General features: G+C 47.7%; 1 protein-coding gene across 3 annotated transcripts in view; it reads left to right on the top strand.

Annotated features, from left to right (window-relative positions):
* Positions 1-14544, top strand: part of MAP3K13 (mitogen-activated protein kinase kinase kinase 13) — a 72843-nt gene that overhangs the window by 52319 nt on the left and 5980 nt on the right. For all 3 annotated transcript variants that reach the window (XM_064721025.1, XM_064721026.1, XM_064721027.1), the window contains 10 exons: positions 1694-1877; positions 1959-2150; positions 2991-3149; positions 5891-6049; positions 7559-7667; positions 8249-8358; positions 9522-9638; positions 10548-10685; positions 11662-12385; positions 13535-13605. In XM_064721025.1, the coding sequence (XP_064577095.1) occupies positions 1694-1877; positions 1959-2150; positions 2991-3149; positions 5891-6049; positions 7559-7667; positions 8249-8358; positions 9522-9638; positions 10548-10685; positions 11662-12385; positions 13535-13605 (1963 nt within the window). The remainder of the gene's footprint in view (positions 1-1693; positions 1878-1958; positions 2151-2990; positions 3150-5890; positions 6050-7558; positions 7668-8248; positions 8359-9521; positions 9639-10547; positions 10686-11661; positions 12386-13534; positions 13606-14544) is intronic.

The raw sequence follows: 14544 nt of genomic DNA, 5'->3' as shown, positions 1-14544 counted from the left end.
TTTAGTGTTTAAATGTCCAAAGATGTAAATGCCAGTTTATGTTCAGAGCTGTGAGCAGATCCATGAGTATGGAAAATAGCCTTGTGTCTGGGAAGGAACATGTGCTGGGGGTTGAACTCTGCCCTGCCAAGGGCAGGGAATTTCTGCTGGAAATAAGCAATGTTTTTGTTTTTAGTTCAGTGAGCAGGAGGAGTGCTGGGGCCTGGCTCTGGGGGAGAGCAGCTTTTCCATGGCCGTGCCTGGGGAGCACTCACTCAACAGGAGGCAGCAGCCCCTGCCTGTCTGTCCCAGGATGATCCCAGGGGAAGCTTTGAACTGGGATCAGCCGGTTCACAGTTGGGATATACAAGTTTGCCTTCAGTGATAACAGTATCTAGAATGGACACTTTGACATAATCCCAGCTGCAGCCCTGGGAGCGTCCCAAAGGCTCCGAGTCTGGATGAGTCATCTGAAACAGAGATCTGTACAGGTGTGACTTCCTTTTATTTCAGAAAGCAGTGGGTTACTTGCTGGGTTTGCTGCTAAATAATTTATTCTCCAAATGTAGATCTTTATTGAATTACAGTAAATAAACAGTTGCCTGCCTTTTATCCTGCTGTTTCTGAGATTTAAGGTAATTTCAAGGTGACTGACAGGGAACAGGGCTTTCTGTTCTGATGGGTGCAGTTCTATTGAAGCAGTTTATACAGTGTCACTGGACCTCTCCAGCACTATCCCTACAAATGTGTGTGGGTGCCAAAGAGAAGGAATTGCTTAAGGTTGTTTTGCCTGTTTGACATTGATATACACGATGTTGTTGTGGGAAGGGCCTATTTCTGTGCCTGCTGCTGGTGCTTGATATGCTTTGTGTTGGCTATCTTGGTGGTTGCTGCCCTGGTGTTTTACAGCCTGCCACCTCTGACTTTCATTTCCTATTTTTATTTATTTCAGGGAATGAAAAAGACCCTCAATATTTTTATATCACTTGTGAATGTTAAATGTTTCTTCTAATCTATGCTTTTCAGTGGAGTCACTCGCTTTATTCAGTGTTGGGGTAGAGGATCTCCTCCCAAAATTGCCAGTCCAGTGTTGAAGGAAGGGGACTAGGACACCAGTTGGTTCATCACAGGCCCTCAGGTCCGGTCCCGGTCCCTCAGGTCCTTCAGGTCCAGTTTATTGAAGAAAGTACCAAACACTTATACAGCAAATAATGAGCTTATGAATATTCTGTAAGCCAAGCAATCTATTGGTTAAACTATACCATGAACTCTTCCTCATTCTTTAGGGGTTACATCTCTCTTTTCTCATGTCTCTTTCACTGTTTGTTATCTTACAACAGCTAGGCTTCAAAGACACGCTATCTACACAGGTGCAAGACTTGGAATTAGCCACGGTTTTGTACTTTTCCATTCTCTAGCAACTAAATTCCCAACAGTCCAGGGTCCCTGGTATGGTAAATTGCTGCTTGCCAAGCTGGAGTGGCTCACACAAGTGGTTAGCAGGGTGGGGAAAAAGCTGCAAGGATGGGAGTGAGCAGGCTGGAGGTGGCTAACAGGGTTGTTGGGGCTGAGTACATGCAGTGTGAGGCAGAAGATGTCACCTGCTCCCTCCAGAAGAGCCCACCGTGTGGCGCAGGAGGTGGCAGCTGCTGCCCTGGTGTGCTCTGACAGCTTCCATGTTCTTGACCTTTTCCCTTATCCCGTTGTTTCCCAGACACGTGGGAGGTGCCCTTTGAGGAGATCTCGGAGCTGCAGTGGCTGGGCAGCGGGGCTCAGGGCGCCGTGTTCCTGGGCAAGTTCCGCGCAGAGGAGGTGGCCATCAAGAAGGTGAGGGACCAGAACGAGACCGACATCAAGCACCTGCGGAAGCTCAAGCACCCCAACATCATCGCCTTTAAGTAGGTTGTGACCCTTGTGGTGGCCACCCTTCCTGTCCAGTTGTCTGTCTGCTGCTGCTCACTGTGTGCTGTCTTTGCCAGGGGAGTTTGCACCCAGGCCCCGTGCTACTGCATCATCATGGAGTACTGTGCCCACGGGCAGCTCTACGAGGTCCTGCGCGCCGGCAGGAAGGTCACCCCGCGCCTGCTGGTGGACTGGTCCACGGGGATTGCCAGCGGCATGAACTACCTGCACCTCCACAAAATCATCCATCGAGACCTCAAGTCACCAAAGTGAGTCTCAGCTGCTTAAACATCCCTTAGTTTGGGTTCCTCAAGTCACCAAAGTTAAACATCCCCCAGTTGTGGTTCTTCAGGTCACCAAAGTGAGTCTCAGCTGCTTAAACATCCCTTGGTTGGGGCTATTTTATCCTTTTCTTGAGAAATAGTTTAAAGTTTGGTCAAAAGGCTCTATTATTTTTTGTTCCACATTGACTCAAAACTAATGACAGTAAAACTATTGCAACTTGTTGGCACTTAAGAGTGGAAATTTTACTGGTATCTTCCATGATAAATAGCAGTCAGGAAATATTTAATGGTCTTACAATATCTGGTCTTTTTGGAAAGTGGGGTATTCTGTTGCCTGCTGCCTTTTTAGTTTTCCTTTTTATTCTCCTATTATTTCCCTGGTTTTCTGCAATGTGTCTTCCTCATTTCTCTGTTGCTTTCTGACTAAAATGTTCTGACTTCTTTATATTCTTATTCCCTAGATGTTTATTACTTCTTTAGTCTGTGACAGTGCATTAAGATAATGCTTTTAGATGATTTGCAGCACAGTTTAAGGTACAGCTTTGCCTCTGGATCCTTAGTTACTTGTTAATTTACAGTTTTATTGAGATTGATTTTTGACTTGTAGCATTAAGAAATGCATTTAAGGCACAAAACACAACCACCCAAAAGAGAGTGAGAGCTTTTATTGGGGAAAATACAAAATATTTTCTTGTGTACTGCACTTGTGAGCAGTGTGACCTCATCAACAGGCTGTGTTGATTAAGAGGAGATTTACTCCTGTGGCTGTTGTGGTGTAAGAAAAATCACAAAGTAGTGATGACTTTTTTTTTTTCCTTTTTCTAGTGTTTTGGTTACACACACAGATGCAGTAAAGATTTCAGATTTTGGTACATCTAAAGAGCTCAGTGACAAGAGTACCAAGATGTCCTTTGCGGGGACGGTGGCGTGGATGGCCCCGGAGGTGATACGGAACGAGCCCGTCTCCGAGAAGGTGGACATCTGGTGAGTCCTGTTCGTGGTCATGTACCTTCACCTTCTCTTCAATCCCTTGGTTTCCCAGCACTTTCCATGTCCTGTCCTGTGCCTGAGCATGGTTTGCTCTGTGTTGGGCTGTTCATTTCTCCTTCTGCCTGGTGTCCTGAGCTTTGGTGGGCTCTGATGGAAAGGGATTGGCACAGGTTCCAGCTAAGGCTCAGTGCAGTCTGTGTCTCGCAGGAAGCAAATGCAGAAATTCTTCCCTGTGTTGTTATCCAGCCCAGAGCTCTCTCCCAGTGCTGTGCTCAGGCCCCCTCAGCAGCCTCCACAGCCAGGGTGGTTTTTCCATCCCTTCTGGCTCTCAGAGGGCCACTCTGGAGCTGTGGGGAGGCCCCTGCTCAGCTCCCCGCCCCTTGTGCTTCCTGCACACCAGGCTGGTTGTTCTGTGGGCAGCCTCAGGATTCCAGTCCAGTGAATCCAATCCCAGATCCAAGAGGGAGGAAACCAGGACAGGTTGTAAGAGTTTTGGAGCCTATTTCCATCGATGTGGAACATGCTCTGTGTCCAAATGAACACAAGGAACGGTTCAGTCTCTGTGCTATTAAAAATGCTTGAGAGGGCTTGGCCTTGGAGTTCCTTTGGGAAGCCTCTCCACAGGTTTCAGAGCCCTCAAGGGATCTGCATCTCTGTTTCTGCCTCATTATTTCTACATATTAAATGTCAGCAGCCAGGACAAATACCCTTCTCCCTGTTTTATAGCCAGGAGGGATTTTGCTTCCTGTGGTTTTTCAGCTTCAGTTGCTGTCCCTTCCCTGGCAGGGCAGGGGGCTGCTGGACAAAGCTGTGGCTGGTCCAGGGTGCAGTGGAGTGAGGAGCTGCTCTGGAGTTCTAGCTCAGGCTGGGCTTGACCTGAAGGGCAAGATTTCCTGCAGGGAAGGTGATGTTACCTGTGGTGTACAGCTGCTCTTGTGCCCACGGTGTTCTGTGTGTTTATTTTGGATGTCCAGGTCACAGCACAGCCAGCTAATCTGGGAGAACACTTGGGTTGTTCTGGAAAGAAAATACACCCAGCATTTGTCTGCTGACCCCCTCCCTTGAATCACAGGATTGTGAGGACAAGTGGTGCTGGATTTCCACCCTCAGCTTTCTGTCCTTTAGAGTGGTTTCTGTTCAGGAATATTTCACTTTGCTCCTTCCCTCAGTGGCATGGAGGTGTTGCTCTTTGGTGCCAATTCCTCTGGAGTTCACAACAGTGGTGTTTGCTCAGACTCTCCCTTGCCATCCATTCCTCCTTCAAGATGAATAAAAATGATGTTCATGAATGCTGCCAACAAATGAGAACAGTTCTTGAGCTGCTTATATGTCTGCTCTCTCTCATCTCAAACAGCATGCAGAAAAATAAATCTATAATCTTATCAGGAGTCTTGGAAATCCTTTGTCAGTTCTTAGTCATAACAAATATGAAACCAAATGAGCTTTCTCTTGTAGTTTGTCCAACCTCCTGGAGCCCTGCTTTCTTGCAGAAAAGGATTTTGAGGCCAGAAATATTCAAAATCTGCTTGTTTGTTGCTTTTTTTTTTTTTTTTTACACATGATTTGAAACCAGTGGGCTTTGAAAGTGCAGTATTTTTCACATGAAGTTATTTCCTGACTGGTGGTTGTTCAGGCCTGGGAGTTTGTCCTTTAGAAGTTTTTCTGTGCTTAATAAAAGCACTGGATATTGGTACAAGCCAGAAACATCCTTCTCACCTTTCACCTGGCTGTGGTCTGCAGCTTGGCAGGGTTGGTGTCCCACAGAGGAGGGGGGCACAGTGAGGTGGCACATCTGGCTTGGAAATAGGGATGGTGGTGCCTCAGCTGTATCACAGCCCAGTTGTTGATGTGCAGTAACAGTGCACATCAACATTTGTTTATCTCTGTATTGACTGGTTTGGTATTTCTTGGTGTTTTATTGGGTGATGATTGTATACAAAACAAATATTTGCTGTTAAAAATTAAGGTTTTGGTTCTGTCTGGTAACTTCACTAAGGAAGAGAAGCAAAGTGAGCTTTCTTAACTACATGTTTCTTGTGGGAGTTTCTTTCCCTGAGTTCTCTTAAGTTTGGTGTTTTTTTTGTTTTTTTTTTTTTTTATGCTTTATCCCTCCTTTCTTCAGAACAAAAGGAATATCAAATGAGACCTCATGTGCTTTTGGTACTGACAGTTATACAAGTAGCATTTGTTTCCTGATTTCTGTGTTGCAGTAGTTGTAGTGCTGAATCTCAGACCTTGAAAACTTTTACCTGGGTCTACAGGTAACAGCAGAGGGAGCCTTTGGTTAGGGAAAAGAAAACAAAACCAGTTAAATGAAATGTAAAAAAGCCACAAAACCTTTGTTGTGTTGTCTCTGTAAGACACTTGTCAGTCTGTGCAGTAGTCAATCATCTGTTCTTAGCAGCAAGAACAGTCCAGAGTCTATCTGAGAATAGACTTCGGAGTCTTTTCATTTAAGGGGAACAAGACTTAATCTGTACAGAAAATGTGCTTTCAGGGCCTTTAAAATCTCACAAAGAGGCAGGAAAGGATGTGTGGAAACCAGTGTGGTTTTGTGCTGGAGCAGAGGAGTTGCCTGGTGTGCTAAAGACCACTGTTGCACCTACTTGCAGTTTTGGACCAGACATCCCTGTTTCCCTGTTTTGCCCCCATACTGTGGTTTTTTTCAAACTCCAGATGTTTCTGTTAACAGCTTCTGTGTGAACTCAATTTATGCTGGTTTATTTCTTCCTCAGGTCATTTGGGGTGGTTTTGTGGGAGCTGCTCACAGGAGAGATTCCCTACAAGGACGTGGACTCTTCAGCCATCATTTGGGGAGTGGGCAGTAACAGCCTCCACCTTCCTGTCCCTTCCACCTGCCCAGATGGCTTCAAAATCCTCATGAAGCAAACCTGGTAAGAGCCTGAACCCCACACAGCACAGACCTCCCAGCAAAACCCATGAAAGTCAGGGTGGGAATATGGAGGCCAGAGCAGAGGGCTCTGAGATACTCTCACACTTGTCCTGGGAGCAATAACTTTGAACATTCTGGATTCTGCTTCCTTGTGGCAGCAGGCCTGGATGCCAGGACATCTTCAGGAGCCTTCCCAGAAGGTGTTGCTTTGTTGTAGCAAAGTGAGGGATAAAAGGTGGCTCTGTGGGAAGACAGAAGAAGCTGGAAGGAAAGTAGGGGTAAAATTCCTTGAGGCCACATCCAAAGTGAAGGGAACTGATTTTTTCACTCAGAAAACCTCTTGTGAGTAACTGGATTTTGGACTGGACAAAGAGAAATATGAGATGTCCTTCTGGAACACAGATTTTCCAGGTTCAGATATGGGAAATGCTTTCAGTTTCCTCCGTGTACCAGATTAGAGCTGAAATTCTTTGTCCTGGGTTTCACACTGAGGCTTTGTCTTTGTAATTACATCTTGATACAGTGTAAAGGGTCTTCCAGCATTTTCCCACTCCATGGGTTTTACCAGCCCTCCTCCCCATGGCACAAAGGGAACAGCAGGCCAGAGCACAGTGTGGCTCTCTCCCAGTGGCTGTTTGCCCTGAGCTGCAGCAGTGGGGCTGTGGCAGCTTGTGCAGCTCGGTGCTACAGAGAACCTACAAACACTTGTATCCCCACCTAGTGGAAGGAGGTGGTTGGTAGGGGAGAGGAGGCTCAAGAAGCTGCTCTTGCCCTGTGCAAGGTGGATTCGGTCCTGAAACTCAAGTGCTGGTCCTTTTTCTCAAAAATCCAAACATTTTTGTACTTTTCTGTGATCTTTCACTCTATAGTCCCATTTTCTGGTTTTAAACATTTGCACCTCTTTTTTTTTCTTCAGAATGGTTCATCACAAACCACCTCTAGCACAATGAAATTGTATTCAGCAGATGAGAAAACCAGAAAAGCTCCTTTGCTCTAACCTGTCAGCTGCTTGGGTCAGAGAACAGGATCGAGTGAGACCCTTTCAGAAGGGCAGCAGAGGCTGGCAGTGCCCATCCCTCCCCCAGAAGGGCAGGAGGGGCTGGCAGTGCCCATCCCTCCCCCAGAAGGGCAGCAGAAGCTGGCAGTGCCCAATCCACACCCCAGAAGGGCAGGAGGGGCTGGCAGTGCCCAATCCACACCCCAGAAGGGCAGGAGGGGCTGGCAGTGCCCATCCCTCACCCCAGAAGGGCAGGAGGGGCTGGCAGTGCCCAATCCACACCCCAGAAGGGCAGGAGGGGCTGGCAGTGCCCATCCCTCACCCCAGAAGGGCAGGAGGGGCTGGCAGTGCCCAATCCACACCCCAGAAGGGCAGGAGGGGGCTGGCAGGCATCCCTCACCACCCACCGAAGGGCAGGAGGGGCTGGCAGTGCCCAATCCACACCCCAGAAGGGCAGGAGGGGCTGGCAGTGCCCATCCTCACCTCCCCCTGGCTGTTTCTGTTTTGTTTCAGGCAGAGCAAGCCCCGGAACCGTCCGTCCTTCCGGCAGACATTGATGCACCTGGACATCGCCTCTGCTGATGTGCTGGCTACTCCTCAGGAAACCTACTTCAAATCCCAGGTAACTGGGGAAGGCTGTAGCCTATGAGTGCTGGAATTAGCTCCAAGGATCTGATTCTGGCAGGTGAACTGAGTAGAGAAAGTCTGGATCCATGATTTCAGTTTGATTCTTGGGGAGAAGCCTGATGGGCATTTAGAAATCTTTTACCCAAACTTTCCCAAGCTGAGACTTCTGTTGCAGGAACCAGAGCTTCAAGGGTCAAGTAGACTATCACTCTAGACAGGCATCATCATGGGGCTTTCAAAATCATGAACCTTTGTACTTTTTTTCACCGCCAAAAGTAAAGAAAATGTTCTCTTAGGACAAAATGAACTCTAGAAATCAAAAAAATTATTTCTTAGAAAATGCAGATATGTTGTAAATTCTATGTTTGAAGCACAAAATTGTAAATACCATGTGAAAATGCTGGCACTAAATGTGCTGTGGTGTTGTTACCCAAAATAATTCAGCTAACAAAAATACATTCTCAACCCAAAGCTGTAATTTTCTGCAGACACAAACAACATTGCCCAAGAATTTTTTGTGGTGCACCTACAGATCCCAATTCTTTGTAAATAGCTAAAAGTAAATTGCTTTCCTAGGCTGAATGGAGAGAAGAAGTGAAGAAACATTTTGAGAAAATTAAAAGTGAAGGAACTTGTATCCACCGGCTGGATGAAGAATTGATTCGCCGTCGGAGAGAAGAGCTGAGGTCTGTTCAGTCTTTTGTGTGTACTGTTTGCTTTTCCTATCCAGCCTTCCCTTCCCGGCTAAAGGAGCCCTCAGCTTGTTCTCACAGAGCCTCCTGCTCCAGTCCTGACTCTCTTTATTCTTCTCTTGAACTGAGGTTCCCAAAAGAGGACCCAGTATTCCTGGTGGTATAAATTTGGGCAGCCTAAATTCCTTGTGAACCTGGAAACCAAAATTGCCATGGGCCTGGCCTAGGCCATGAGCACTGCTCAGCTGCTGGGAGCTGGAGAGAAGCAGTGGGAGCTGTCCCTGCTCTTGAGCAGTCTCAACAGTTTGCTCCAGAGAGGGTGGCAAAGGCTTGTGTGTTTCCCAGGGAATATTTCTGCCTGAAAATTGATGTTTGTATTAGCAGCACTGAAGCAGAGACATCCATCTCAGTGGGAAATCCATCCTGAGGCTGGCTATGAGCTTTCTCTACCCTGATACTTTCTTTGGGTTAGTTATTACAGAGAAGTGAACATACTTCGTATAAACAGCCCACTGAAATGCATTTTGATTATACCAGTTTAAAAATGAAAGCAGAGGGTTTATTTAAAGAAGGGAAATTGTATCCTGTGATACAAATTTGCAAATACAATAGACAGAGAAACATAAAACTCTAAGAAGCAGTTCTGTGTCAAACCTGAGGAGCCAAAGGGGCCCTTGGTCAGGGAATTTGATGCAGTGGTTGTTCAGTGTTCCCTGTCCGCAGGGAGCTTTGGGTGGCCACATCTTTCAGCTGTACTGGAGCTGTGTGGACACCCTGCTGTTAATGAAATGCAGACACATGACTCCTTTCCTGTTCCTGTAGAGGCTGGTTTAGCCCCTTCTCTGTGCAAACAGGCTGATCAGGGCTTGGCCAGAGGGCTCCTGGGTGTGTGTGTGATGCATTTGCAGCTCCTTTAGGGAGAAGTGTTGCCACACTTTCAAGGCTGTTAAACACTTTCTAAACCATACCATGATTTATTGCTGTGTCAGGCTCTTAATCAGTCATCATTCACTGTTAGCTGTAGCTGGGATTCAGTGCAGTACAGCTGGCAAATTTGCCTTTTTAAAGACCTTTTCCTAAAGCACCTGTACTTTTGCTCATTCTCTTCTCTTGGTCCATGGAAGTCAGGCTGGACTAAAGCCTTTTGTGCCTTTCAGACATGCGTTGGATATCCGTGAGCACTACGAGCGGAAGCTGGAGCGGGCCAATAACCTGTACATGGAGCTCAGTGCTATCATGCTGCAGCTGGAGGTGCGGGAGAAGGAGCTCATCAAGTACGTGTCTGGGATGGTGATGTGAGCAGTCTGCACACAGCAGAGCAGAGCACAAACAGCCCTTCATTCCTAAACTGGATTGCAGATTTAGTGTCCCCTGACTAACCACAAAGGTTAGGGAATTGCTGGTGAGCAGGGAGAGGTCCCTTTGTGTGGAGAGCCTGGTTCAAGCATGGCTTAAAGAAAGAGGCCATGAAGGGATTCAGCTAAGGGAAAAAAGCAGCCTTTCCCAGGCTTGATTCTGTAAATAATTAAGGTTCTCAGCCACCTTTTATATAAACAACAAGATTCTCAGACCGTTCTGTCCTTGGCTGCTACTGGGAACAGATGGCCGGTCTGGGAGCAGATATGAAGGTTTTGAGAACTTTTCATATCATGGTGAGAACACTGATCTTGGTTTCAGTAAACTAACTTCAGGTATTGTAAACAAAAGGAGGAGCTGAAGTTTTCTCTACAGCCTATCAGGAGCTCAGATTTTGCAATATGCATGAAGTGAATTAACACTGTTATAAAAGGTGTCTAATTTGATCAATAAACTGGAGTCGATGCTGATCAAGAAAGATGGGTCTTCTCCCTCCACTTCAATACCTTTGGAGTGAATTCCTGCAGACTACTGTCAGTGGTTACTGATTTGGAGAAAGGCACCTTCCCATTTGGGGCTGGCATCCTTTGGCCCATGCATGAAGGGAATGGCAGTGCTGCTCCTGGACTGTGTGCCAGGGCCTTGTGCCTGCTGCCTGATTTAGAAGGAATTTAGAAGGAGTTTAGAAGTGTCTGTGTGCTTTCCCAGCAGAGCAATCAGGCATGCAGCATGTTCCCTGCAGAGCCAGTTCCTGTCCAGGGGGAGCAGCAGGTGGGGAGAGACACAACTGATGTGGTTTTGTTTTCTTTCTTTCCCTGATGTTTCAGGAGGGAACAAGCAGTGGAAAAGAAGTACCCTGGGACTTACAAACGCCACCCAGTCAGACCAATCATCCACCCCAATACAGTGGAGAAGTTAATGAAGAGGAAAGGGGTCTCCCATAAACCAGGCAGCCAGACCAAACGGTGAGAAGTAACAACCCAGTCCTGTGCCAGAGCCAGTGGTAGATCCCCACTGGGCAGTTCCTTCCCTTTGAGCCTGATGAAATGCAGAGTGGGACAAAGGGGTTTCACATTTAAGCCTGGTCTGATCCTCAGAACCATAATTGTTTAATGATCTTAAGGTGAAAGGGATGAATCCTGCCATCCCTACCACCTGGGCAGCTCTCTGGAACCATGGAATCACAGGATGTGTTGGTTGAATGAATTAATTATTGGTCCATGTGATTTTTGAGCAGATGACGGTGCTTGGACAGGAGGTATCTCTTGTGTTTTCTCAAATTCCTAACTGCCCAAAATCATCCTTGACTTGGATGGGAATAAGCAGGGAGAGGGATTGTGGAAATCAGGCAGGCCTCAGGAAGGGTGGATTCATTGTTGAGGAATTAATTTGGGATTTGAGATTTGGGAATTCATGCTGTCCTTTCAGTTATTTCTCTTCTACATGACTTTTAGATAGGGAGATTATTTTTTTCTAGAAGAGTTGTCTTAGTCTTTACATTTTAGGGATTTCCAGGAGTTAGTCCTCGTTACAAGTGAATAATCACTTCTGAATTAATATCCCCACATGACTCTTAGATGAGCAGCCTGATCACCACCATTGTACATGCACAGAGTGAGAGCCATGCTCTACCCAAGGTCCTGAGAGGGAGCTATTTTGGGAGAGAACATCAAAATAAGAGCGGAAAAGGAGAGTGTGTGACAGCTATTGGAAAAACAGCAAGACAAGAGTGTAGAGCAGGATGGGCTGAATGGAGAGGATGTTGAGTGGAGAGAATCACAGGGACCAAAATGCAGGAGTCAAGCAGCTGAAGGGGAGGGCAGCCTGTAGATTTTAGGAAGCAGAGAGTGCTTTTGGCTCCAGCTGCCTCTTCTTCCTGGCTCTGGGCCAGTGTCACTTCTTTGTTTGTGGCTTGACATGTAACTTCTCCTTGTCTCCCAGGCCAGATCTACTGAAGTCAGAGGGCATACCCAGCACAGAAGCAGCATCCAATGGCTCCCCAGTCTCAGGAAGTCCCAAGATGTCAACGCCGAGTGGCAAAAGCCGGTACCGCAGCAAGCCCCGGCACCGCCGGGGGAACAGCAAAGGCAGCTACAATGAATTTGCAGGGATCTTGAAAAACCAGCCAGCGCAGGATGACGCCCCCCAGCCCGGCCCTCCCCACCCTCCCCACGCCCCCGTGGCGCCGCAGCAGCCCGGGCACAGTCCCCACGGGCAGCACTCGCGGCTGCACGCCCACGGGCAGGACATCGCCACCTGCGCCAACAACCTGCGCTACTTCGGCCCCGCGGCCGCGCTGCGCAGCCCCCTCAGCAACCACGCGCAGCGCCGCGTCTCGGGCTCCAGCCCCGACCTCATCTCCACCGCCATGGAGGCCGACTGCCGCCGCGGCCGGGACAGCAGGGACAGCACGGCCGAGCGCTGGGAGTGCTGCCGGGCGGAGCCCTACGACCCCTGCCTGCAGTGCAGGGACGAGGACGCTGGCCAGGCGCAGATGGCGTCGGTGGAACCGGGCGGGAGCCGCCCCCAGTCCCCCGCGTCCCTCTACGACAGCGCGCAGTTCATGGAGAAGCTGGAGGAGCCGGGCACGGCGGTGTCTGCCCTGGGCACTCCCCAGCACTTGGCTTCCTCAGGGCTGCCCTGCAAAGCGAGATCCCTCCAAAAGGTGAGGACAGAGCACTGGGGCTTGAAGATGTGGTTTTGATAGGGCCTGGTTCTGATACGTGCACTTTCGCCAATTGGTTTGAGTTGCAGCTTCTTCTACTCAGTTTTTGATGTTGAAGCAGTCTCAAAATGCTTTAAAGCCTTTCTCCAAATGCATTCTTTAAATTGTTCTGTAATATCACATGAGAGTTTGTTTGAGAATCTACGGTGCTGCTGTGTCTCAAGGCAAAGATTCAACATTTGCCATGGTCTTGAGGACATCCCTTTTGCTGCACCTGTCAGAAATTATCCCTCTACACTAAAAGTTACAGTTCTCCTGTATTTTGTGAAGATTTTGCAAGAGTAAAAAGGACATTATGACACAGTTGTACAGAAGCAGCTCTTTGTTCCTCCTGCTTCCATCCAAGTGGTGAGAGAAGTAAGAACCAGTTTGAGTTCAAAGAGCAGAAAACTGAGCCTGGCTGGAAAAGTCAAGAAAAATAATGTAATTACTAGACCAAGAGTGTGCTTTGGCCTCAGCATGATGGGACTAGGATCTTGTAAGACAAGGGGATGGGATGAGATAAAGGCTTAATCTGAATGAGGGGCTGACAGGTTGGATAGGATAGAAGCAGGCTGTAAAAAAGCAACAGTATGGGGGTAGATTTGGATGGGAGAAGGAGAATAAAAGGCTCTGTGCTCACTGAGGTATGAAACAAATCCCAGGTTCTCCTAGTTGGGGAAACCCATCGGCAAAGGCTGTGTCATCCTCCATCCTGCTCTGTTGATGGGCTGTGGTAGAAGAGGGTAAAGCCAAGAGTGCCAGATCAGCTCCATAATCTATGTGAGTTTCCATGTGATACTCATTATTTGATTTGCTTCAGTGAGAATCTGGAACGTTCTGTACTCCATACCTGCTGAAATACTCCAGTGTATTTCCCAGTCAGTCACTCCAGATTTGGGAATGGCAGCCTTGAGACTGTGTGAAACAACCTCCTGGTTGGCAATGTCTGAGTCAGTGTTGCTGACACACAGGCTGTTTTCTGGTCTAGATTCTTGCAGCCTGTAGATTTTTGCACTGTTTTGCAGTGGCTTTGTCCTGAAGGACCAAGGGGTCAGCTATGTTTGAACTTCCCCAGACGTGACACCCTTTGTCCTTGTTTTCTGCCAGAGTGGGGATGAATCATCAGAAGAGGAGGAGGGCGAAGTTGACAGTGAAGTGGAGTTTCCTCGTAGACAAAGGTAAAAGGTGAATTCACTCTAATCTCTCTTTGGTGGGACAAAACTGAGGAGAACTCTCAAAGCACCTGCAGACCAGCACTGAAACTGGTGAAGGTGCTGGCAGAAGAGCAGAATCCCATTCAGTGTGTCCCATCCACCTTCAGCTGATCTCTCATGTCCATTCTCTGTTCCAGCCCATTGAGATGTTCTCTCTGGCCTAGCTTTCCTGCTGGCTTTCCTGCAAGCTGTTTGCAGCATGACTAGATCACACTTGATAATGTTATTCTGCCTCTGTAAATGAGCTGCTGCATCTGTTTCACCAGGATCAGACTTAGTGGATGTGGGAACCCTTTGTGGGCTACTCCCAGTGTTTATGAATTGTTGTTGCAGTGGGTCAGACTCCAGCCCGGCACCTTTGTAGCTGAATTCAGATAAGATTGCAGAGCTAAGTGACAATAGCAGATCAAATTTGATGGTGTTGCCTGTAAAATAAGACTTAGGGGGAGTGTTCCTACATAAGCCTGGGGACCAGCAGGATTTGCAGTGCTGTGCCCAGGGAAGACATCATGGACTTGGTGCTGTGGCTTCATGAAAGCAGCTGCTTCAAGTGCAGGGGTGATCCAGTAGGCAAACAGGCTAAAGGTTTGATTCAGAGGAGTAGAGAAGAAAATAAAATCTTGTCTCCTGTTGTGTGCATCCACAGCACACCTGAAGCTTAAATCCTAATGCTCCCTTCATTGCCCCAGCTCAAAAACCACAGTAAAGTTTGGAAAGGTACTGAGAAGTGTGACAGGAGTGGTTAGGGATGGTTTCCGTAGGAGAGGAGATTAAATCCATGTGAAATGTTTCTCTAGCAGGAGAAAAGGCAACACCGGAGGTGCATGAAATTGTAATTTATGTGGAGAAAATAGACAAGGAATGATTCTTCACATTCATGTCAGGGGCAGCCAGTGAAGCAAA

This window comes from Zonotrichia leucophrys, chromosome 9 (genome assembly GCF_028769735.1).
Source record: "Zonotrichia leucophrys gambelii isolate GWCS_2022_RI chromosome 9, RI_Zleu_2.0, whole genome shotgun sequence".
Classification (NCBI taxonomy): Eukaryota; Metazoa; Chordata; class Aves; order Passeriformes; family Passerellidae; genus Zonotrichia; species Zonotrichia leucophrys.
The sequence above is the reverse complement of the archived record's forward strand: the minus strand, read 5'-3'. Positions and strand labels throughout refer to the sequence as shown.